Source organism: Athene noctua, chromosome 9, assembly GCF_965140245.1.
Source record: "Athene noctua chromosome 9, bAthNoc1.hap1.1, whole genome shotgun sequence".
Classification (NCBI taxonomy): Eukaryota; Metazoa; Chordata; class Aves; order Strigiformes; family Strigidae; genus Athene; species Athene noctua.
Window position 1 is genome coordinate 7,249,064 of NC_134045.1, and position 24,116 is coordinate 7,273,179.

The following is a 24,116-nucleotide window of genomic DNA, read 5'->3' on the forward strand; positions in this document are numbered from 1 at the left end:
CTGACCACTCAGCATTGGAGCTAAAAAACTTGCAGTAAAAAAAAACCCTCTTCTATACCCAAAGTCACTAGCATAACCTTTTTCCCAGACTCTTTCCAATCCATCAGTGACTGCTGGGACAGCACGTGGCCCAGGCAAACCCCTGCCAGGCCTGGTCCTGAGTGCGAGCACCTCCTGGCACTGGGCTCTTCTGGGACTTGACTTTTTGGTCCCCCATGAGAGGGGATGGATGCTCCTGGCTTCCTCCATGCTGCCAGCAATGACCAAACTCGTGGGGGGCTGGAGTGATCCCAGCACCACCAGTTATCTGAACACGAAGCAGCACAACATGAATACCCCAAGCTCCCTGAAACAAATTATTCTTGTTTTATGGTGAAGTGATTAACGAGGGTTATTTCCATGGCAACTGGAGCAGCTTCACAAGAACCTGAAGGGCCTTTATCTCCTGTTTTAAATCATAAAAGAAGAATGAGCTGAAGAAAAACACTTCTGGGAAAACTGTCACAGAGCTGATTTCTCACCCCTGATTTGGAAGGGGAGCATGAGTTTCTTGACAGCTTCTTGAGCATCCAACTAGCACAGCAGTTAATGACTTTCCTTTAACACAACAAACTTGCTCCCTTCCCTGTCACAGCCGTGGTGTTTCTGGGGGATGCGCATGACGTGGTGATCATCACTGGATGGTGATGCTGAAGCAAATTGCAGTGCAAAGGGCCATATTCCTGACTTCCTGCAGCTGCTTGCTGTAGCACTGTCGGTGGCAGGAAGGGAGCTGTAAGAAGGGCAGGGATTGACACGATGTGTTGCTCTTTCTCCAGCACAGCAGGACAAACGGTGACAGGACCAGCTTAGGGTTTCCATGGGCTGCAGTGGATGTGCACGAGGACCAAGCACTGGGATGCTCCTCAGGTTTGAGGGATGCACTTGGCAGCACACATGGGACCCTGACACCTTTTGAGCCTTCCTCCAAGTAGGACCATGGTCCCCTCTGCAGCCCCAGTGCTCCCCAGCACAGACCAGCACACTCCACCAGCACCACCAACACCTGGGTCAGAGGGAGGAAAGCTGGCAACAGTGCAGGACACAGGGAGACACGCCAGAAGACCAGGCAGGGGAGTGGGGGGATGCCCCTGGCCAGGTATCATCAAAGCCTCAGAAACACAACTGTTAACACTGAGTGAGCACCTCTGAGTTATCATCTTCCTTCATAGCCTGGCAAAGTTTGAAAATGAGGTCAGATGGCTTAGAAAAACCCTCTCACCTCTCGTTTAACAGTGAGACTCGCAACACCCTGAAAGCCAGCGCAGGCAGGGCAGCACAGCTCACCCACATGAATGAGCACGGGACGATGAGCGCAGTGGAGCAGTGTCCCCATCGGGGCTGCCTCGAGTCTGCCTCTGCCTTGCTGGGGGGAACTGAAGATCGATGTCTCCCTTGCCCTCCCCTTCTGGATTTTGCCTTATTTTACCAGGGAGCAGAGCAGTGGGTGCCATGACATGAGACTCTACACCCTCCTGGGGCTGGCTGTGCTTCCTTGCCTGCTACGGAGGGATTTGCTGATGGGCTTTTTGGACTGGGACACAGGTGCCTTCGTGCCAAGCTCAGACATCTCCTGACAAGTCCTGCCCAGTTTTCCCTTGCTCTATGCAGGCAAGGAGAGTGATAAACAGGCCGCCTGGGACCATGGATGTGCCAGCTGGTGGAGCACTGCACCGGGCCCCCTCTGTGGGAGGCATAGGCACCACCACGAGACAAATAAACAGCAATAGAGCCAAGGGGGTGATGTGAAAACATTTGTTGAGCATTTGGACTGGGAAAAAATATTTTAATGCTGTCACAAGGTCACAACTATTCCTGGATAGCTGGAAGATCTCTGTTCTCCCTGGAAAAATACAACTCGCTCAGAACGTGCAATATACACCGTATATACGTGTGTATTCTTGCCAAGCATACATATACACACAGACATACATGTCACATCTGAACAAGTCTGTATAGATGGTGTCTAGATTCACTGTCAAGGTACCTCACCCTTCAGATTCCTCTGCCAGCAGCTTTGGAGAGCACCACACCAGGCCAAATCCTCCCCTTTGCCCAGGCACTTATTTTATCATTTAATACATCTTCTACTATCCACGCTGTGGCTAAGGAGAGTGTATTAAATCAATAAATCTCCTTGGCAAAGACATATCATTACATTTGGGATCTGCAACAATTTCTTTTTTGGTTCCCCCCCTCCATGGCTGCTCCTCTCGTGCATGCCCCTGCCTGCAGCCAGCAGCCTGCCCATAATGAAGGTGTAAATATATTAATCAGGCACTCTATAAACAGGCTCTGCTATAATTACAGATAGGTTTTGATTAACTCTCACACCCAGCCCTGCTCTGACTGCTGGGGATCTGGCTGCTGCCTTGGCAGAGGGCGGCTGTTACTGTGGGCTGGGGGCTGTGTTCCTCCTCATGGATTTAATATAGACCTGTGGGCCTCTGGGAGCTGCTGCCACTACACATGGAGCTGTGTGCGCTTCTTTGAGTGGCTGATTGGATTACTCTTTTAATTAAGGGTGTGGGTTTTCTGGGACATGATTTGCCCTGCCGAGCAAGGGGGCTGGATGCAAACACGGAGCTGGCCAGAGCTGGAGGCTGCACCCGGGCCCCCATGCCCTGAGACCCCCACAGCTGCTCCAAGCACTACTGCACTGCAAAGAGACAGTAATTCCCCATTAATGTCCCTTTCCAGCGAGATCTGCAACACCCCTGCCTTGTCCTTTTCTCCTCTGATAGTCATCCAAACCACATACCACATCCTCCCAGGATGTTCCAAGCCCATCGACTGATTTCACACCCGCTCCATGCTCTTTATGCCACCCTCAGTTTCCCTTCCAGAGGTGTGAAGAGTGCACCACCATTTTTCCATTTCAATCCATACATCAAATAAATGGGGTAACACGCTGCTATTTACCTCCACTTTGCTGCTGCTCTCCAAGACTCTATAGTCTGTCTCCTGCAAATGCCACCAACTTCCTGATCAACGCTTCCCATGCCCCATGTGAACAGATCGCTCTCCCTAGCACAGGAACCTGATCCTTTTGGAAAACCATATTTATGAAGGTGCATGCAGGCTATGAGAGGATGTGTAGTTAAATGTTGTGATTTTATTACCTAACTACAGCCTATAATCTTGGTCCAGCTTTAGGAAAAATCATACAGGTGTTTCCCATGTTCATTTAAATCCCCTTAGCTCCCTACATCTAGATTTGCTGGACAGATGGATGTTGGGTACAAAGCTACACCAGCCAATGCTGGAATATTGAGGTGTCCATGAAGATTGGATGCTTTTTGGCAGGCCAGTAAATCCAATAGCTCTGAAATTAAAGCAACAGTTCCCCACCCCTTCCTCACTTAACTAACTCTGGTCATTTGCCAACCCAGCTGTGACATTTGCTCTCACAAGCTGGTTCTGAAATGCATGTGCTCAGAGGCTTTTCAGCAATCCCTCGGGCTATCCTCTAGCAAATGTCTTATTTGGCATAGCAAAAACAAGTCATTAAGAAGACCAGCTCCAAAGGAAACCTTCCCATTGTCTTATTAAAACATTTGTCAGTCTGTTCTAGGGAGATTTAATGAGGTTTGGTCTTATTAATTCCATCCTGAAGAGTTATTTCCTCCTCACTTCACTTGAGAAGTTAAAATATTTATGGAGATAATATAATAATTGCTGCTCAATGAAGCCACTTTGTCCCAGAAGCTCTTGGAGAGGTGCATCACCAAGCCTGCTCTTTTCCATTCAGCTAGTACGTTAGTTCAAACCTAGAAAGACTTTGGCATCTGTGCTGGCTTTGAGTGGTGAGGTTTTTGGTAGAGGGGGAGGGGGCTACAGCAGTGGCCCCTGTGAGAAGCTTCTTGAAGGTCTCCTGGCTCTAAGTCAGACCCGCTTCTGGCCGAGGCCGAGCCAGTTAGCGATGGTGGCCACATCTCTGTGATAAAGTATTGAAGAAGAGGAACCTGAGAGGGACTTGGGACTTTGAGGATGAGCTATGAGAAGGACACCTGTGCAAACACCCAGGTCAGTGGAAGGAAGGAGGAGGAAGGGGGGGAGGTGCACCGGAGCATGGAGCCCCCTTGCAGCCTGTGGTGAGATGCAGGGCCGCCCCCCCGCCCCCCGTGGGGGTGACTGGAGGAGCAGAGATTCACCTGGGGCCTGTGGAGGACCCCCAGGACCCTGTGGGAAGAAGAAGCCCCCGCTGTTGTAGTTTGGCACTGGGAGGACTGCAAAATGTGAAGGTGACCCATGCTGGAGAATCTCAAGAGGAATGAATCCTGTGGGGAGGACCGTCTCCTGTGAGAGGGATGCCACGTGGAGCCGGGGATGAACGTAGAAGAGAAGATTCCCCCCCTCTTTCAGGAAGAAGCGTCAGACTGACTGCACTCCCCATCCCCTCCCCTGTGCCCTCGGGGGAGGAGGTAGAGATATCAGGAGCAAAACTGAGCCCAGGAAGAAGGGAGGGGTGGGGGAGGTGGTTTTAAGATGTGGTAACACTTCTCACAGTCTCATTCCGTCTGTTGTGTTGTGGTTTGAATTAAAGTGATACCTTCTTTTTTCTTCCCCTAACGAGCCCTGTCTTTTGCCTGTGACCATATGAGTGAGCAATCCCTCTCTGTCCTTATCTTGATTCCTGAGCCTTTGGATTCATTTTTCTCCTTCCCAGCACTGGGGGAAAAGGGGTGAGTGAATGGCTGCGTGGTGCTCAGTGGTCCTTTGGGCTCAAACCACAATAGCATCACAGGTACTAGCCTGTTGCAGTGTTTTGCTGGCAAGCCTTGGTTGAGGAAGGAGCATGGTGGCCACCAAAGAAGCAGAAGAGGATGAAAAAAAAATCTCTCCCTGTGCTACATCGCCAGCCACCTGGCCTTGATGTCTGCTGCTGCAAATATACGGCTGCATGCATCTGCAGTAAGGAGCAAATGTAAAAGCCTGATTGAAAGGATGGCCTTGAGATTTCTGCAGGAGACAGCTTTCAGGAGAGCCTCAGTAAGTGTCACCATTTAACAAACCAGGGCATGAGCCAGAGACATTGAAGAATGAGAGAAGGAAGGGGTGGGAAAAGGACAATTTGCTTTAGCCATAGGTAATTAGGGAAATATTGCCAGTGCTGGGTTGTCTGGCCAGTCAGCCAAGGTCCGAGCCCCAAATCCCACCCCTCTCTTCACATCACGGGTTTTTTATGTGCCTGTCATGCACCTTCCCATGCACAGTGGGTGCACATATTGGGGCACAGCCAGCTCAACACCCTGCACAGCTCTTTCAGCTTTCCATTTCCATATGCACCTGCCCCAAATCTGCCCAAATTCTGGCACAGGTTAATGAAAACACCGTTGGGATGTGTTACCTGTGCAAATTACAGCTGGGATTTTGGTGCCATTGAGTGCTTGGATTTACCAACACATGCATTGAGCATCCCTCACTGGGCATTGCAAAGTGATGCCTAAACCTAGGGTCTCACGGTCGTGTTCCTGGGGGTATCAAATGACTGAGAAAGGAGATTTTCAATGTTGTTGAGCATCTCAAAGCTTCTTTGCTGACATTTTTAAAGGTCACTATTTAGCTCATTAAGACTACAGGATGTAAAATATAAATGATTCTGCGCCACCCACAGACTTGGACACCCCCCCCCCCGGTGACAACCTCACCCTTCCCCTTTGCCTTGCAGCATTACAGTCTGACCAGCGAGGCTTTCCAGCACTGGTTTTCAGCAAGATTGGCCAAATTGGCTGACATTTACCAAGCCTGAGGACATAGATGGCTTCTCTAGTTTTTATCAACTCCAACCACGGCCAAAGCACACCCACAGAGCAATGGCACTGAACCAAGGAGGCTTTTCAAATGGAAACCAAAGCCAATTCTGTTTCACCCACACTCTTCCTCCAGTTAAAAAAAAACAAAACAACCCAACAACAAACCTATTGCCATGCCACAAAACACCCCTGTCAAACCTCATCCCAGGATGATGGAGAGGTTATCTTCCACCCACTCACCCCTTTAAAAACCAGGCATGTGTTGTGCTGTAACCACCGAGTGGCTCATTTAAATTCGTTGCTCATAATTGCCTGTTTTCTACCAAGAGTTATTTTCTTATAATTAGAATAACACTCAGAAGACCTGTCTCTTGCTCCTTTCTCTCTCCCTGACTCTTAAATCCCTTTAAAAGTGGAGACCCAAAACTGATTGCCTGGCACATAATCAGTAGAAGAAACCTGAAGAGAACAGACACTTAAATAGTTGATAAATGAAACCATTAACATATGAAAGACCCTCAGCCTTCCTGAAAGGCTCTAAAAAAACAAATGAGACACCTGTTCAGATTAAAAAAAAAAGGCAATGGCATCACATGGGTTTTAAAAGTCTTGCTATAAAATTTTTCTTTCGCAAATCTCAATGTTGGACCCTTCTCAGCTCATGTTTGCTCTGTCTGGTCCTGAAGATTTCCTGCCATGGACCCTTCCCAATCAATTTATCACAGGACATTCCTCTTCTCATTATTAGAAAATCTTGCTGCAATATAATCCTATCATTTCTCATTGCAGCCACAGGGATGCGAAGGATGGGTAACTGCTGGCCCATGTATGTGCTATACAGCACAACCCTGAGGTCACCTATGGATCAAGAGGCATATGGCACTTCTGCACTGTGGCCACTTACTTAGCAGGCAAAGAACTGACTTGGAAACAAAGCATGGCCTCCTCCTTCTGAACACCCTGGCTATAATTAGTCTTTCCCTTCACGCAAGTTCCTAATTAGCTGTATTTAGTATCCACAAGGCAGTAAAATAATACATACTTTATTTCAGTTTTCCAAGGGAAGTACAGATTTTGTTTTCCAAACAGGACCTACTCAAAAGACCCTGCAGATGTAACAACGTGGGATGGTCAAGCTGCTGAAGACTCTGCCTGGGTGTGCCAGCTGGTTATGCATTGACTTGGTCCCCGCCTTTCCTTTCTGTGACTCTTTCAAAGCTGCTCTTGGGCTATTTGGCAAGACCACAATATTGATGTCTGGTGAATTTATTCCCCTCACCATACAATTTATCTAATTTCAGGAGCAATAGCCTTAAAACAAGACGGAGGATGAGGAAAACCATATCCTACAGGAGGTCCATGAGAGCTGGAGCCAGGGCGGCACGAGCAGGACCTCCAGAGAAGATGCTCTTTCTTGTCAGAGTGAGAGGAGGGACATGAATTTTGCAGCGACAGACAAGCAGAAGAGCAGTGAATAAACATCTTTGTCTAAAAATAAGCTCCAAGAGAGACCTTCGTAAGATTCATCTCCCTGCCAGCCCTGCTGTGCTCCCCAGCAGTCTGGCAGCCCAGCTGGATCTCATGCACAGCCCTGCGGGGCTGACAAGGAAATCACTCCGAATGGCATTGCACAGAGAACTGGCTTTCTGGTCTGGAGCCTGAACAGAAAAGTTGGGAAAAATTCAGTTCTTGCAGAACTGGAGGAGCACTTTTTGTTTTAAATTGCAATGCAATATTTTCTTAATTTCAGAGAAGACTTGCAGAAATATTTCTGAGAAGCTAAACAAATATGCCTTGTTTCATTTTAGATTATTATTGAACTATAAAGTTCCATAACTTCTCCAGAAATCCACATTTTTTTTTGGCTATAGAAATTGATACTGAAATTGTTCAGAAATGTATCATTAAAAATATGTGGAAAGATGACTTTACCAATTCACCACCCCATCGCCACTCCTTTCTTCATTCAGTCAAAACCATTTACTGTGAAACCATCTTCAACTGCATTATAGGAGTGTTTCAAAGCTGGAGGTTCATCATAAAACGACCCATCCAAGAAAGGGGCAAAAAAGCAGCTAATAATCCCTAAGACAACTCCTTCCCCATCAGGGCAGGTCTCTGTGCTGCAAAGGTGAGGATGGATGATGCTCTGAGCCCCACAGAAAAGGCAAATCAAACATCTTGACCCTCAAAAAGAGCCAAACGTTTCCAAGGGGTAAGATGATGACAAGGTGTGCAGGAACTCCTGGGGTTCAGCCAGGCACAGAGTACCAGGAGATAAGCTGTTCTCGTGTTCAGCAGCAAGGAAGCCAGAGAAACGCTTCTCCAAAGGACAGCCTGATGTGCAGTAGGGTATGAATTTGCCCCGGAGGAAAGATGGAGAAACATATGTGCTGCACTGCAGTGGTACCCCATGGGCTTCAAGCCCAGACCAGAAAACCTCAGCTGAAGCTCACATAACCATCATAGCTCAGTGCAAGCCAAGTTGGGGCCAGATCACGATGTCTATGAGAAGTCCTGAGCAGTTCATGCTGTTTGGGCTTGGGACAACCCAGAGCTCTTACACCCTGTCACGGGCCAGTCTCCTGCCACAATAAAGCACTGCTGCAGGAGCCTCAGATGACCTCGGTATGAACACCAAGTTTGTTCAGCAGAGCAGGAGAAAACCTGCTCAAGTAAAATGAAAGGACAAGATAAAGGATTAGCTGGAGGGTGGGAGGAAAAGATTATTTTTAAGGATTATGTCTACTGACTATTATATCTCGAGGTGTCATCATTCAAAAAAGAGCAATACCATATTTGGCAAGCTTAATTTTGGCAGGTAAGAATGCAAATGAGAACATTCTATATTGCTGTTCTGGACTGTGCTGTAAAACAAAAAAAAAACATCCATCATTTTTAGCAGCCAAGACTGGTGGCAGATGGTGCTTGCTCTGGGGCTGTAGCTGAGCTGCTCAAACAAACGCTCCTTTGCAGGTGTCTGAAAGCTGAGGGAGACCCACGGCCACACTGGCACCAGCAGCGGGGAGAGGAGGTTTGCTGCAGCAGCTCCTGTCGAGCCCCAGGAGCCCAGCATCTCCTGTTCACTGTGATGGCATGTCATAAGGTAGAGACAAGAAGGTTGAATTGCAGCTGGAACAATTAAACTCACAAATAACGTATGCAAACTTATTCACCTGTATGTAGTACCTCTGAGCTCCCTAGTGCTGCTGGAGCATCAGAAGTTGGTATTGAAGGTCACTACACTCCGTTTTTCCTTTATGATTTACATATTCTCTCATCTAAATAATGATTCTCAGGAGGGAAAATGTGTTTGCAGTTAGTTTGGGTACAGTGGCTGTTCGTAAGACACACGTGTAGTATTTGGCACCCTGACATGAGAAAGCTCTCAAGGGGTGTGTGATGTGTGATTGCTTTTGGTCACATTTCCTCTTCAGGTCCATTAAATGAGATAAAAAGGATTTGGGCAAGTGATAGACTAGCAGTAGAGCTGGCAGCAAACAAAGAATAAAACACTGTCTTTCACGTCTCCCCTTGCTCCCCTCCAGGACTGCAGGTGATACTGAACATCAAGCAGAGGGAGGTCCAGGGCCACCTCAGGCCTCCTCCATAAATGCCTCCTGCTGCCCCTCACTCCTTCTTGAAGCCAGTCTCCGAATGCCCCCTAATTTGTCAGCACACCCCTCCCCTGCTCTGCTCACCCCATTCCTGGCCCTTGCAGAAGCAGAGCGGCGCAGCCTTTCCTTGTACCATGTTCATGAGCACCAGAGAGATCAGCTCCGTTTCATTCCAGTATGTGCATGGGGGGGTTGTTGCAATTTCAGCTCCAATTCTGGGCAGTTTTGCTTTCCAAGAACTCCCCTTCCAGCTGGGACAGGGCACACACCAAGGACGGTCATCAGTGCTTTGTGGAACTGCCTGGTGCCCAACAGGAGCATCTCCAGGATGGAACCATCTGACCTTAAATCTGAGCTGCTTCATCCTTGAGGGTGTCCCTCACTCAACATTTTTGGGACTTCTTTGCAGCTTACTTTTAAAGTTTGCCTCACCGCTAAAGGTCAGCCTTGCTAATGTTTCCATGCTCAGTGCTGCAAAATATTTATTTGGCAAAAGACAGAACAACCCCAGTGTGGCACATGATGGAAGCTTCTCAGGTTCAACCACAAAATGTGCTTTCTTTAGCAAGATAAAGCACATTTCCCAGAGGTGTGTGGGTGAGGGTGTTTTTCAGTGGTAACCAGCACCCCAGCACCAACTCCCTAGGCACTGTCACCCCTTCCCCTGTCCCTGCCCCCCCTGAGGCTGGCAGGTATGGTGGAGGCATCGGGTGGGCACCGTCCCACAGTGGGCAGCATGAGGCAGGGGATCAGTAACTGAACAGGAGGGACAGGATCTGCTTGGCTCTGGTCCCCCAGATCCCACCATATGCCCCCCACACCTTTCTGCACCAGACACACAAACCATGTTCTTCCCAGTCACGTTGGTTTTGATATTTGCCAACTGCACTATAAAACAGTAAATGAGAATTATATAAGAACATCTCCTGCTGTCAGGTTTGGTTTTTTTTTTAGATCCTGAAAGTTCATTTCCTTTCTCTACAATTTAACTTTGCATTTCCCATCATCACTGGCAGTCATTTCAACATGGCACGGACATCTCTGTATTGGAAAATAATTACAATGACAGATTTTGTTTTGCTGTATGAGACCTTCCACTATTGAATCTAATTACTGCTGATACTTTATGAGCTCCTCCAGCATGAGATAATTGCTGCTTTCTCTTTTTAGGAGCAAGAAATAATCAGTTGTCTTTTAAGGTGAGAAATATAAACAGCAATTAAATATCACAGCTATCCAGCCCTTCTCATCAGCAGGCACCTCTCCTCAGAGAACCAACACAGAAGGTTAGACTTCATTTGTCATTTGCACCAAATACTTCTTTTAATGGAGGGGAGAGGGAGGAAATAAGGAACTCTCTCAAATGATCAATAATTTTCTCCAGATGATGAAATACTCATTTTAATATAGAGAAGCAGCAGCATCTCACAAGCAAAGCAGTGTGGTTACAAGTCAACAGTGCTCAGCATCAGCACCAAGCCCTTTGCAGGGTCTGGCCTCGGGGAAAAGCTGCAGAGACAGCAACAGGCTGGAGCACTGGGGAGCACAAAACTACACTTGGATCCTACCAAAACCTGCTGCTTTGGCAGTCTTTTCCCTGATCCAGTGTTTCTAAATATATATTTATATGTACATATCTCCTAAACATCATGACATCTGCATGGGGTCCTTGGTTACAGCATCACAAGTGGAGGAGATGGAGCAGAAGACCTTTATGCGGGGACACATCAGACGAGTGGGAGCTCACACCAGGTTTTGCAATCCCGGGATGGATCTTGTCTCCGAGAGGCTGAAGCCTTATCCTGTGGTGTGGTCACAGGCCTGGAGCAAATAAAACACCCCTGCCACATCCTCCAGGCTGGGGTGGGGTATGGGAACACACATCAGCTGGAAGCTGGTGAGAAGACCTCAGCCAGACTATTTTATCAGTTCAGATCATAAGAAGCCGCCTTATGACACTCTGTTTTAGCAGTCCAGACACTAAAACCAGAAAGTCTAGTAAACAAAAACGTTTTGTTTGCTTGTTTCAGGGAAAATATATAGAGAAAAAACCTCACATTTCAAAAAAAAGCACTAACGGTTTGCACTCAGGAAAAGCTTCTGATGCTGCCTGGAAGTCTGTCCTATGTGGACACTGGAGATTACTTTCTCTACTACCTACAACAGCTTATTTTATGGTTTGGCTTTGGTTTTGTTTTTTTTTTTTCCCCTTCAGTTCTTTATTTGAACAAAGCACCTGTGTTTGAATAATTCATTGAGGTTTGTACCACTTTGTTCACAAAATCACAGCAGGGAGCAATGTTTTTAATGAAATACTTCTTTGCCAGCTCCTCTCTGTGAAGGAGTCTTTCTCCATTTGCATACTTGGCCAAAATTTTGCTAGACTGATAAGAGCAACACACCCCCCAGGCTGGTAAAATGAGGTGATGAGGGGATGCTGGGGTGGCACCCCTTCGTCTGGCTTTAGCCATCTAGAAAGGAAATGTCTGCATTTGACATGAAGAGTGTTGTGATCCTTCAGCGTCACAGGAGGAAGATGCCTCCAGCGCTCTGGATCTCACCAGTTCCCTCCATAAGATCATAATGGAGGTGACCAGCTCAGGTTTAGGTAAATAACCTTTACTCATTGCAATTAAGACAGGTGGATCCTGCCACAAGTCGCTGAATCAAAGAGGGAGAAAGATGCTCATCTTATGAAGGCAATGGATGGGGATTATGAATAACCATCCTGCTTCTGGGGCAAATTTCTTATGCATGGTAAGAAATGCCTCAGATGCCCAATTCATAAACAGGGAATAAGCCATCCTCCTCTTGTGACATACTGGGAGGAATTAGTCACATATATTAACCTCACATTTGAAAAGCAATGGTGGAAGGCATCACAAATAGCAAGTTGGAGTGAATTACTGAGATATCTATTAGCATGTTAGCATGTATTTAAAATACATAGCTGGTAAATCTGACTGCCAGAAAATCTGCTATAATAATAATGAATATAAATGAAGTATGAACAGACTCAGCAACTTAATTAGAAAAAACTATTACTGTTGTCCTCCGTATTTTTACCCTCTCATAATGTTGATAAAAACTTCACTAACACTTCAGACAGGTCAGTGCTTGGACAGACTTTTGCCTCTAGTTTATTACGGCAAGACATTAACATGTGAAACACGTGGCTTCACTTTCTACCTTGTCCTTCTCACAAACATTAAAAAGGATGGATTTCAATCAAGCGAAGAAATCAGGCTCTTTACGCAGCAACTAGGGGGGAGAGAAATTTGCTGTTTCCCATTCTAACTCCTACAACTTCTTATCATTACCACATCTTTAATGTGGAGTAATTTGAGTTTCTCCTTTAGCTTCAAAGATAAATGGAAGGGAGATTTCAATTTGGATTACTCGGAGGAGGGCTGGAGTTGAATTGGGAATTCCTTACAGGTGCTTGGAAAAAGCAAAACCTTCCTCCTTGGCTTGGTCCTCAGTGCACCACATTACTGCTCACCAGTGAAGAGGAAGATACTTTTCTCTCGTAACATAAAAGAACGATGCAAATACCATTGAAGGTAGAAGTGGGAGAAGGATCGATTATCCTGAGGTAATAAATATCACCACTACAGCCCATTTACTTTATTAAGTGGTATAAAAAGGACAGACAAATGGTTTCAAAGAAACAAGAGCTCTATAAACACTTCTCCTGGTAAGACACCAAATGAACAGTGCACCTCTCAGCGGGGATGTTTATCTGGTACATGAGTTCAGATTTTCTAGGTATTCACAAATAAACTTCAATATGCTTCTTGATCAGTGTCACTGTCCAGTAGCCCATTATTAATAGTATCATTAAGGTACATGGTGTATTTTTTAAGAAACTACACATATAAAATAGGACATTATGTCTCAGTTTTGGCGCTTGCATGATTCCCCTGTAGTCCTTCAAACACACAGCCCTCTAGTTTCTAACACAGCAGCTGCACAGATGAGTGACCATATTTCTGTAACTCTGGATGCTTTCCAACATGGAACCTGTATTTAATGGCATCTCTATAATATGATGTTTCCAGAAGTATTCCCAACAACTCTAATAAGAGCTCATGCATTCAAAATCCCACCTAAGAGCCCCCAAGACATCTGAAGACAATTTGTCTGAAGACCCCGTTGTCTGAAGACAACTGGAGCACCTTCATACTCAGGCAACCAGAGAGTAAAACCATGGCACAGTCAAGACTGCCTGTCAGACTGAGGTGCTCTGCAACAAAGCTTCCATGCCACCATCTACTGTACATGACATTGGCACCTTGGTCACAATCTGCCCAAGATTTTCAAGATTAATCTGCTGTTAACACATAAAAAATCCACTGTCGTCATGTTGCTGCGACAATCCACTTACCACACAAATGCAACAGCACGAGGAGACAACACTGCTGAACAGGGTAAAGTCCTTCAGATTTAGATGCTCTGTTAATGTAACATTTGCACTGTTTGCTGTGAGCCCATGGAGGATAAGGCACAGGTAAGGCGGACTCACCCGCTTGGTGTAGTCCATTGCCTTCAGGATGGAGAGGTTCAGCGTCTCCAGTGAGGCCAAGACATCTTCGTAGTCTCCCATATGGTCAGCAAAATAGTCTGGGAAAACCAAGAGGGACATGATGGGAATTGTTGATGTAACTTAACACTTCAAGGTTTGACACCACAAGGTTTATTTATTGGTGAAAAGAAAAACATGAGAGGGTGGGTTTAGGCATATTTTTATATTCTATATCCTGAGACAAAGTCACAGCTTGTCCTGCAGGGATGGGAAGTGGTGAAATTCCTACAGAGTTTAGGACCATTGCAAAAAACAGATGTAAGGCACAGTAGCTTCCACTGAAAATAACTTAGCAGGTGCTTTATTTCCATCCCCACTTCCGCATTTGACCATATTTTGGCTCTTTTCCTTCTATTGCCAACATGGAGGGAGAAGTCTCAAAAGAAATCCCCTTTCCACTCCCTTGACAGTCTTTACCACTCAAAGCACCCAAATACCTGCCAGGTTCACTGCAATTTATATGAGCTAAGACTGGCCTTACATCTTTTCCTACATTCCCGTCACATTTGCACCTCAGCCCACAATCACAGGTCGCACAGGATTCTGAGAGCAAAATACACCTCAAAAGGAAGAAAACGGAGCTGCAAGCTGGGCCCAAAAGCACATGTTCTCCACAGAGATGGAGTCCACACTTTCTCTGTGCCATCCTCATCCCTCCCGAGGGGGGGTGATCCATGCCAGGCTGCACAGCAGCTCCGGCAGCAGCCACCCTCAATCTCAGCCACTCTTCACTGATGTAAAATACAGCCAAAATTGGTGTGTCCCCAAGCAGCCAAGACTCCATGACCCCTATGAGCCCTGGTACGGTTTTGTGCATGAGCTACAGAGTCCTGAAATGGGCCATTCACAACAGAAACAGCGAGAAGTGAAGCGCGGCAGCAAGGCATGCAGTGAATTTGCAGCGTAGATGCAAAGTTACCCAGTTTCTGGGTGATTGACATAGACTACAGCTAAAAGCTGTTCCTTAAAAGCCACCAGTGCTGTTCCTTAGTGCTAAGACACGAAGCTTCACACCGAGGTGACATCTCTGCGGAATACAAGAAGACATAAACTCCAGGAAACAATCCCACTAATTAGGTTCTCTTGGCTTAATTAGAAGTGCCTATAGCTATTTACAGCCCGCGAACATATCCAAGGGGAAGAAGATTTTGGCAGAAACTGGAATGTCACAGCATGATTGACAGCAGCTGTTTGCTGTTCCATGATAAACCAAACAGCTTGTTCTCACTGCAGCATATTTACTTGTGTTATTCTTCTTATCATTACTTTACTTGGGAAAGAAAAACTGAGCAAATCTTAAAGGTAAAGAAAAACTATTTTTATCAGTCTCAAAATAAAAAGCTGGACCCATACATTTCAGGAGAAATGAGCTACTGTGGGCAAAGCACAGCCCTCAAGACCAAGGAGTACCTGGGAGGAGAACAGCGTTGACTTAACCAAAGTATTCAGTGCTACCATTTCAATCTTATTTATTCACATGAACATCTGAGATCAGCTCTTCCTATCCTGCATGGTTCTTGCTGATGGTTCCTACACGTCTGTGGACAACAGTGGGATCAGTGCCCAGGAGATGAGCCCCGTCGAACCTAGGGCTGGTGTGGGAGGAGGTGGGTGCCCCCCACCCAATGTTTGCCCAGCAAAGCCATCGCCCACCAGCTCAGTAGTCTGCCCTGGGTCACTGTGCATCTCCCGTTTCTAGAGCACATCTCAGCTGGCTGGACAGCTTGTTCCATTGCATGTGATGTCAGTGTGTTTCATTTAATCTGAAGGGTGGTAGGTACAATTTGGTAGCTGTACATGCATTTTCTGGGTATATATAAAGCATTGCAAGCTGTCTTATGACTGGGAGCTCCTCTGGGGGTGAGGGGCTACACAGTCACATTTAAGTCAGCCTAGGTGCTGATGACTGTTGCGTTAGTTGGCAAGAAAAAAAAACCAGAACTTTGTAAGATACTACCTGATACAGATTAAGCCATATAAAATTTCTCATATAAGATGCAGGGATCAAGAAATCCCTTTTAAGATGCTCTCAACGTCCTGCAACATGCAACCCATTTCAAGAGAGAGCCCACAGCTTCCATTTAGCCAAAACGAGGTTTTATATTTAAACTAACACTTAGAAGAGTAGCAAGCAAATAATAAATTGCAGGCAAGGGCAGGTATTCAGCAGATAATGGATCTAGGCAGGATCTTGTGCTGATCAATCCTACCCCAGCTTCCCACAGGAGCTGATGGCTTTATCTCCCTCCTCTCCTGGCAGCTTTGCCCCTCTGAGAGAGGCAGTGAGGTGGGATCATGCTGAGTGACAGCCATGTGATTTTCTGATTTTATCAGACTGATGGAGGAAACAGAGTGGGGTCAAGCAATGACATTACTATCCTTGCATTTCCTGGCAAAGTTGATATCACAGGCTGTGAGGTTTTGGTTTCTTGGGTCAGCTGGCAAGGACACTTAATGCAATAAGAAAGGAGTGATGGGAACAAGCCCACCCTATTGTCAGCAAACCAAAAGGATTTTATGGAAAATTTAGTTTCTTGTGTACCAAAACAACAAGAAGTGGGGATAACCAGCTAAAAGTGTGCTGCAGGCTTGAATGCTCAAAATCCTGCTGCATGCTGTGGTGAGAAGGGCAGGGTGTTGGCAGGGGCTAAGTACACTGGGAGGAGCAAAACCCTAGGCAGACCCAGCAGGCTCTGATGGACAGAAAGGTCTTAAAAGTGTTGGGAGTAACAAATAACTGTCTGGTGCTGGCACAGGCACCCCAGCAAGCCCCCTTCTGGCTCAGCCATACCTCTGAAGGCTGTAATTAGTGGCAAAGTGATGAAGGTAAATGATGAGGACCTGCTGAGATGGCTTCATATGTTCTTCAGCGTCCTGGCATGGGAGGGGAGGAGAAGAGGTGGCTCAGCTCTCTGCAAGGCCACCTACCTCTGTCTCCCCATCTCCTCCCAAAAAGCTGGAGCACAGGAAACATTTCCCAATAACACACGTCCATGGAAAAATACACCCAAGTGAGCAGCAGGAGCCCTGTGTCACCTCCTATCGAGGCAAAGCCCTTCAGAAATCCTGTCAGGAAATACACCCTTTCTGGTCAAGGTGTGGAACAAAACACTATCAGAGATTTTTTTTTCAGCTTTTAATTTCTGCAAGCTGTAGGAGGTACAGCAGAGGTGGTGTACACCTTAGGCATCCTGCTGGGAAACACGAAGGTTTGCCTAAGGAGAAACATATTATGGGTATTGCAGAGGGATACTGCTTTATTGAACTTCAGAGCAGAGCTGGAAGCCATGACACTGCCAGAAATTAAACTCTGCCTTGTTACTGAATGGGACCATGTGCTCCGCTCAACTCTGACCCCGTCTGTGTTGCAAGAAAATGAAGAAAAGCTTTGCCAGTTTTCCTATGGAATAAGGGATGAAGCAGCAGAAGTGCTGAGAACCCCCAGCTCCGCAGCGGCCACGGCACCACCAGCTTTGTAACAGGTTTCACACATCCTTTGAAAGCACACATGCACGTAGCGACTGCGCTTGTCCCGAGAGAGGAACCACACTCACCACACAGCTCCTTGGTGTCCACGTTGCTGGAAGAGGGGGAGGACGAGGCAGGGGAGGAAGCAGGAAAAAAAAGAGAAAGAAGATTTTAATGTAAAGGACAGACAAAGGATACACTTAGGATTTCTGCAGGCTTAATGCCAGACACCCGCCCCCTCAGCATCCCCCTGCCACTGGTGGGGACAGCCTGAGGAGAAGGCAATGGCTGGTGCCACTCAGGGCATCCACACACCTCTGCATCTTCACCATTCATGCAGCTGGGACAAGTTCACACGTTATTTTGGCTTTTCCCTGAAGGGAACCTGTGCGTCCCCCCCAAGGGTGGACCTGTGTCTATGGGGGACGCTGTACCCACTTGTCATAGCAACTCCTCTGCTTTCCTCCCAAATATCTACCCCAGCGAGGCACCCGGTGTGGAACAGGAATCTGTTTGCTCCCATTTGCTTGGAATAAAAATTTGCAAAATTTACTTTCCTAGAGGAATCAGTTCTTCCAGTTCTGCTGCTGCAAAGAATCCATGGGGCTGTGCACAGTTCCTGCAGGACTCCCTCTGGACAAAACTGCACAATTACTTCTTAATACAGGAACATTTAGTTTGTGTAATGAAATCTCAACAGACAATCTGCTCAGGAAATAAAGGTTGCTGCTAAACTCTTTGTGCCTCAGATTCCCACACAATTATTAGTGCCATTCAAGCACTGGAATGATCTCTTAATATAATTATATTTTACCAATCCACTGATGTCCTGGAAAGCTATTTCTTTAACTAAACTCATTCCTTCTCTGTCTGACCTGTCAACGTAAGTGAATTAAGGAAAGAAATGTTTTCAATACTGCTTTTGTTAGTGGCATCCTCCTGCAGCCCTGCCCCAAACTCCAAAATCCTCCTGAGCACTTGCTTATGCCCTGACCGACAGGTCTACTGCAAGCTCACAGGACCTGGGCTCTTCCCTCCCTCCGTGACCTGAAGCTTTCATTCACTGCTCGCCCTCTCTTGGGATGAAACATCCTTCAGCCAGGATGATGTATGGTGGGAAAGCATTAATTTGGGATTGCTCTTCACCACCAAGGCCACACTTGAACCCTGTCGCTGAGGATTCACAACACAAAGCACAGTGCCTTTGCAGCAAGCTGAAGTACCCAGGAAAATCTCATCTCTGCTGAAATCTTTTGCTGTCCTCTGCAGCAGGCTCAGGCATTCAAGTGAGCAGAGCAGCCTCACTGGGCTGTGTGTGACAGTGGAACAGGGCACAGGCTGCATTTCCCACTCAGATAGTGTTATCAAGAGAGCTTCTGCCTTAGCAGAGAGACTAATATAGGAAATTTTTTTCTTTCTATTTAGGCTCTGCCTAAGAAGATGCAAGTTCCTGCAGCTCAGAGACCCTGCCGGCCTCTCACTAGATGCATTTCATCCCCTAGGTGCATTAGCCAGGTGCACGACAGCCATGTAGAAACACAAGTGTGTGCTGGTGATATCTGGGGAGGAAATTCCCCAAATTCACAGTGCCACTCGAGCCCAGGTTATTCCTAAAACCAGAGCCCCAGGTGATGGTACTGGTGACCCCTTTACCACCACTCCTGAGCTGTGGGACCTGTCAGGTGCTGGAGGCAAACACAAACATCCTGTGAGATGCTGTCTGGCAGAAAGGTACCACCCAACCCATCTCATGTTACTGAATCACAGAATCTTTTGGGTAACTGAGATCTGTCACGGTATATAAAAGTCATTTCTCATCTCAGACACCTTCATGGTGCAGGATACACAGCGTGGCAGCAACTGGCAGCAAACGTGCTGGCACAAGCTTCTGCTGGAGGTGCAAGTAGCACATGCATCTCTCTGAAAAATGAGCTTTAACAGTACTTTATCTTAATTCCCTCAGAGATTTATCATCTTTCTAAAACCCTGGAATTACTTCACTGCATCCTACAAAACTCCCCAGGGATCCTGAGAGCTCAGTTTCCCTGACTTGACATTCTAATGCCCAAATCCACAGAATATGCAGATCTGAAATGCTACCCAAAAGAGCCTGCTCCTGACCAAATAGTCCACAGCTATGGCAGCCTGTGATTGCTAACACGGAGACTCAGCAATTCACAGGCAGAGAAAATTCAGGAGGGGAAGAATCCCAGAAGATGCATTTCTAACACTGGAACAGCCCCATACCTGCCCAAGGACCATGGCTGGTCTTTTATCAAAGCCCTTGTCTGCACAGACCATGGAAAGTCAACCAATACTCTCAGGCACATGTACAGGAGTAGTTTTTACAGCAGCATCACCTACAAAGTACTTAAATAATACTTTTCAGAAGCCACTTAGTGTTTATAAACACCTAATGAAGTGGTTATGGGTTTACAGCTAGTGCACATCACTGAGAAAAAAATCTATTGTATTCCACGTGGTTTTGCATTCTAATAATTGATCTGCTGCTGCCAAAAAAGGCCTTTTATTTCCTCACATCCTGCCATCATATTATTTAACTTAATTGTGCTTGAATGTTAACTTGGCTGAGAAGCTGCTTTTAATTTTAAGTCATCTTGTGTTAAGAGTAAGCCCAATTAAAGAAATTACTGAAGTCATAAACTGACTTAATAAAAAAATATGATAATGTTCAGATGAAAATTTGTAAGGAGAAATCAATGAGTACTTGAGCACGACCATGGCATTTCCTGGGATGTTTCCATCCCACAGGAGCATGCCCATCGGGAAGCTCACTGACACACAGCCACATCCCCATCAGTGTTACTGGGGTTTTATTGCTCGACATGGGTGCTGCACAGCTGAACATGCAACACAAGGGATGTGCAATACCCAGATAGAAAACAATTTACAAGCTGCTCTGGTAGTTTGATGCTAACCACCCCATCGGTTATGCCACCAGGATTTCTTATGTTACAAATATTCAGGATCTGGGTTTCAAGCCTTGTGAAATGGGAGGTGGTGGCTCCCCACGGATACCCTTGCCGTCCCCAACCCTTCATCCTAGCACTGCCCTTCAGTGGAGATTTTTAGAATGGTCACATATCATGAAGCCCTTCAACATGAAAACGTTTAGGTGAGCATTAGTTACCAATTTTTTTCAGCTGCCAAATATTCAATATTCCTGTAAGCCACAATAAACTAAAAAGAAAAATCGTTACAAGTTGTTCTCATTTTCTCAGAAAAAAAATAAATTCTTTCAGCCACCAGAACACTTGGTTGTGAGTTAGCTTTTAATTTTATGTTTCCTTACATTAATAGTATGACTAATTAAATAACTTATTGAAGCCATAACCCATCTAAGAAGAATATAATAATGTTCAAATGAAACTTTAAATGAAGACATCATTAAAGACTTCTGTGTTACGCAGTTTTCTTCTGCATAGTAGAGGCCCATCTGATTTCTTTCCAAAACAAAAATCTTTCTTTCAAAGCAGAAAAAAAATCAAGAAAAAACAAGCCTTTCCGGTTTCAGGCTTTCTTCTTTGTTTTCCAACCAAAGAAGCTGTAACATGGAGCAGCACAGCTTGCATCCCCAATCTTGCTGGGGATGTGCACCCTCTGAGATTACTTTCCAAAGCAAAGATATACTTTGGAGAACCTCCATTTGCCACTTGGGACCTAATTTCTCTGACAGAAATATGAACCAAACACAACAGCTCAGCTTTCAATCTAGAGCACCTTCTGAAAAATCAGTCCAAGCCATAAACTAATTTGGCCACAAAAAGGACTGTTTATTGCTCACCGCCCACCACCATTTAAATACACTGGGATAATTTGACCTGATAAACACATTGACAACAGGGAAATAGTTTTTCCTGCTGGTTCACATCCAACTATTTCAAAGAAAAAGAAAAGTGCTCAACGCGTGATACTCCTCCCTTGTACGTGTGAGTTTAAAGAGCAACAACCATGCTGCGAGAGCATCTATTCAGTGGGTTAATTAAGTGAATTTGCCCAGAGAGTAATTACTGCTGCACGACCAGCAAGAGGAAGAGGCTGCCCAGAGTAATCACTGTGCCTCCTGTGTACTCCAGAGAGAAATAAATTTCTCCCCAAAAAATCCCATCCAATGTTAAAATGCAGTTTGATGAGCGCCTGAAGTAATGAGGATCCCTGGGAAGTCACATTTTTGCCTTGCCGTGTCCCTGATTGCAGATTATCTAGCAAATGGGCTTTTATCGGAGTTGTCCCTGTACTGACTTTCTGCCGCTCTTCCATCGGTTCAAAGACTTATAAGCCTTTTTCTTCTCTGCCTGCCTTTTTTGAAACGTTGCCATCTTTGAGACTTCATTCCAGGGAACAGTGGGGTGGCAACACCAGACCAGAGAGCATGTGGCAGCAGGGTGTCCAACAGCCCAGGGATTACAAGCTGAAGCTGAGCATCCCAGCAGTCAGATCTCTGGGCAGGTGACGGTCCCCCATGTAACCTCCAGGTCAGAAGCTCCAGCTACATTGATCCAGATCAAACCAACACTTTGTTTAAGAAATCAGCATTTTCCATCAGGAAAACATGCATTTCTGGAAATTTCCCACCACGATTATTAGCTTTAGCTCTTAATAAGCAAGCCCAGTGCAGTGCAGCACTGGAAGGGGTTACCCAGAGAGCATCCCAGGAAGTCTTCAGGACTCAGCATGGCAAAGCCAGGGCTGTCCTGGTCCCACTCCTAGCCACTAGAGCCCTGCAGAGGTGTCTTCCAACCAAAATGGCTGTGAGTCTACAATCCAGCATCAGTCCCTCACTTTCCCAGCATCTCCCTGTCTCCCTAAGGCAAGGCTGATGGCCTCTGACTTGCTGTTGTTAATGTATTTCTCCAGACTTCTCTTCAATTATAGAGAGGAGCAGAAAAGCTATCTCAGAATGGAAAAGATAATGTGGAGGAGTGGAGCATGAAATTCCCTTCTTGGTTCCAGCTCACCCAAGGGAAAGGTGTCCCAGGCTCTCCCAATGGGCAGCACAATCGAAAACATAATGGGAATTCAGAAGTCGCAAATACATCAAAGTCTCATCTTCACAGCATATTTCTCATTCAAATAGCTGCCTGGATGTGCTGCTTAAATGCCACTCAACACCTGATTGGCTTCAGCTGAAGATAATAACCCTTTTACTTGGGTAGATGAAAGGTTTGCATCAGCAGCCACACGGCTTAGTTGCTTCACCAGCACAGAAAATGGAGGTTTTTCTGAAATCGTGTTCTACTTTTATTTCCATCTTCTATTCACAGCTCTGGGTTTGCTACAAGGCTTCAAACAAGCATGGAAACAAATTATCCTCTAGCATGAGCCACCTGCAAAACTAATTTTCATTTAGGAAATACTCAAAAACAACATGTGCAGCTGAAAAGTATTATTATATCTGATGATACGCCTTCTAGTCCCAGCAGCAACAGCGCTGTGTTATCTCAACACCTCAGAAGTGGAAAATGTACATCCAGATGCCTACTAACGTGTCACAGATGGTCACTCTTGATCATTAGTTTCTGAACTCAAAGAAACATTTTTACACAAACCCCAGAGTGAGAGAAATTATTCCCGGCAGAGCAAGAGAAATACCAAATACTGGATGACAGCCAGGAGCTGAATAACTTTAATTCTAAGCAACTTTCCAAACCCATCATCGTACTTTTCTGGAGAACCCTGACAAGTCCTTTCCAAGACCTTCCCAAGTACCTCCTTCACCTGCCCACTTTCTTTAAAAAAAACCCAACACTCTTATGGTATGACATAGAAAAGGACTTCCCAAATATGAGGTGCCACATGCAAAGAAACAGCATAAACATAATGCCAAGGCTGTCCACAACCAGAGGTGCTCCAGCCAGCTGCAGCTTCGAATGATATAGATAGACAAGTATTCATAGCGTATGACAGTTTTTGCCTTAATTTCTTTAGCTGTAACAAGCTGGTAGTCAGGGCTTTGATGCCTACCTGGCTCTTACTTTAAAGGATGCTCTTAATCTCCCACCAAACCTTCCTGCTTCCCGTATAAAATAAATTTAAAATGTAGTTTGTGGAGTGCTTCAGCAGCAATAATTCAAAAATGCATGTACTGACACAGGCACACTTGCCCTGCACACGATTCAATACAACCAATAAATAGAGTGAGAAGTGAGTCTTAAATAACCCAGCAGGTATTTTTCATTCAACTCTGCTTTTTCTGGGGCATGGAGTACCACCTATTTAAATGCCCAGAGTGGATGGAGGAGAGCCCATCTGCATGAGCTTATACAGGGTACACCATTCACTTCAGAGGTTCCCCCCAAAATCCATGTTGTTTGAAACAGGCATAGAGTCCACATGGATTGCCAAGTAACTGGGACATTTCCAGCACTGGAGCATGATGACTTACATTAAAACACCTACAGCGAACAGTTCCCACAGGAGGACTCCTGAAAAGGAGAGAAATGCTGTCCTCGACAAAGCAAAACTAATAACTTTATTCTTCCCTTGGCACATGCTCCAGCATCGAGCTCTTGGGGAGCACAGTAAAGGGGTCTGAAAGCCCAGCAGTGAACCATGTTTTTCTCTGAAGCACCGGTACCACAGAGAAGAAAAGACAAAGAATTGCCCAGAAACAAAGAGAAGCAAAAAGAG

At 45.9% G+C, this 24,116-nt stretch overlaps 1 protein-coding gene across 1 annotated transcript in view; it reads right to left on the minus strand.

Moving 5' to 3' along the window:
• The window catches only part of NECAB2 (N-terminal EF-hand calcium binding protein 2), an 84,659-nt gene that overhangs the window by 6,983 nt on the left and 53,560 nt on the right, over positions 1-24,116 (minus strand). Inside the window, exons 4-5 of the mRNA XM_074913295.1 lie at positions 17,552-17,577; positions 13,938-14,035 (exon numbers count right to left, since the gene is read on the minus strand). Coding sequence (XP_074769396.1) covers positions 13,938-14,035; positions 17,552-17,577 — 124 coding nt within the window. The remainder of the gene's footprint in view (positions 1-13,937; positions 14,036-17,551; positions 17,578-24,116) is intronic.